Source organism: Geospiza fortis, unplaced genomic scaffold, assembly GCF_000277835.1.
Source record: "Geospiza fortis unplaced genomic scaffold, GeoFor_1.0 scaffold391, whole genome shotgun sequence".
Classification (NCBI taxonomy): Eukaryota; Metazoa; Chordata; class Aves; order Passeriformes; family Thraupidae; genus Geospiza; species Geospiza fortis.
The window spans coordinates 49,860-51,803 of record NW_005054472.1 but is presented as its reverse complement, the minus strand read 5'-3'; the positions used below and the strand labels follow the sequence as shown (position 1 = coordinate 51,803).

General features: G+C 52.6%; 1 protein-coding gene across 1 annotated transcript in view; it reads right to left on the bottom strand.

Annotated features, from left to right (window-relative positions):
• CDK18 (cyclin dependent kinase 18) overlaps positions 1 to 1,944 on the bottom strand; it is a 33,968-nt gene that overhangs the window by 2,543 nt on the left and 29,481 nt on the right. Inside the window, 2 exon segments of the mRNA XM_005428117.3 lie at positions 839 to 1,030; positions 1,113 to 1,236. Of these exon segments, the coding sequence (XP_005428174.1) occupies positions 839 to 1,030; positions 1,113 to 1,236 (316 nt within the window).

Sequence of the window (1,944 nt, the reverse complement as noted above, 5' to 3'; positions counted from 1 at the left end):
CTGCACAGGGAGAGACTGGGGACATGGGGACAGGGAAAGCAGCTCTGGGAGAACCTGGGGACATGGGGACAGGGAAAGCAGCTCTGGGAGAACCTGGGGACATGGGGACAGGGAAAGCAGCTCTGGGAGAACCCGGGGACAGGGAAATCTGCGCAGGGAGAGTCCCAAGGACAGGGAAATCTGCACTGAGAGAGCTCCGGGGACAGGGAAAATTGTTCTGGAAGAGCCCCAAACCCTCTGGTGTAAAAAACCACACAGGACATGGGAAACATGGGAGAGCCCCAAGGGACAGGGAAAACAGATTTGGAAAAGCCTCCAAAACTCTGGTGAACGGACCCAGGGGACAGGGAAAACTTCACTGGGAGAGCCCCAAAGGACAGGGAAACTGTTCTGGGAGAGCCCTGGGGACATGGGGACAGGGAAATCCGGACAGGGAGAGCTCTGGGGATAGGGAAATCTGCACTGGGAGAGCCCTGGGGACATGGGGACAGGGAAATCCGGACAGGGAGAGCTCTGGGGATAGGGAAATCTGCACTGGGAGAGCCCCAAACCCTCTGGTGTAAAAAGCCCAACAGGACACGGAAAACAGCTCTGGGAGAGCCCCAAGGGACAGGGAAAACAGATTTGGAAAGCTCCCAAACCTCTGGTGTCAACAGACCCAGGGAACAGGGAAATGTGTGCTGGGAGAGCCCTGGGGACATGGGGACAGGGAACCCGGGACAGGGAGAGCTCTGGGGACAGGGAAATGTGCACTGGGAGAGCCCCAAACCCTCCGGTGTAAAAAGCCTCAAGGGACAGGGAAATCAGCCCTGGCAGAGCCCCCCACCCTGTGCTGTACCCAACACGGTGAGGATGAGGATGGAAACGCCCGAGCCCTCCTGGAGAGCCCCCGGGCAGCTCGGTGCTCACCACATGTCGATGGGCGTGGAGTACTCGGTGGAGCCCAGCAGGACATCGGGGGGCCGGTACCAGAGCGTCACCACCTCGTTGGAATAGGTTTTTGTGGGGACAGACTTGGCCCTGGCTAATCCTGAGGGCGGCAGGGATGCACATCAAGGAGCTGCCACCCTTTTTGTCCCAATCCTGCATCATCCCTGGAGGGCTTCACCTACCAAAATCAGCCAGCTTGAGCTCCCCTCGCTCGTTGATGAGCAGGTTCTGGGGTTTGAGGTCTCGGTGCAGGATTTTCCTGCCGTGGCAATAAGCCAGGCCACGGAGCAGCTGGAACATGAAGATCTGCAGGGAGGAGGAGAATTGTCACAGAGATGTTTTGTAAAAAATCCTTTCGTTAGGGTTTTTTTTCTCCTGAGAAGCTGAGAGGCCTCAGAAACGAAATATAAACAATAATTATCTGCTGCTGTGGAATGCAACAGGTGCATCTTTGATTGGTCTCATGTGGTTGTTTCTAATTAATGGCCAATCACAGTCTGGCTGTGTTGGGACTCTGAGCAGTCACAAGATTTTATTATCATTCCTTCCTTTTCCAGCCTTCTGATGTCTCCTTTCTCTTTTCTTTAACATATTAATATATTAAAGAAAGTATATTAATATATTAAAGAAAATATATTAATATATTAATAGAATAGAATAGAATAGAAATAATAAAATAAGAAATCAGCCTTCTGAAACATGGAGTCAAGATTCTCCTCTCTTCCCTCATCCTGGGGACCCACGAACACCACCACAGAGGAGGAGGAGGATGCATGTAGGACTAAAACTCAACCTGCCTCGAGGAATTTGGATGTTGTGGGCAGGAAAGACCCCTCGGAGCTGTGACACTTCTGGGAAAGTGTCAAGGAATTGGATGGGTGAAATGTGAATGGGCAGTGATTTTATTTAGGGTGGAAATGCCGGGGGAGCCTCAAAAAGGGCAAAGGGAGCAGGAACTGGAGGGTGAAGGGATCTCCAGGCTCAGAAAGGGCAAGGGGAGCAGGAACTGAAGGG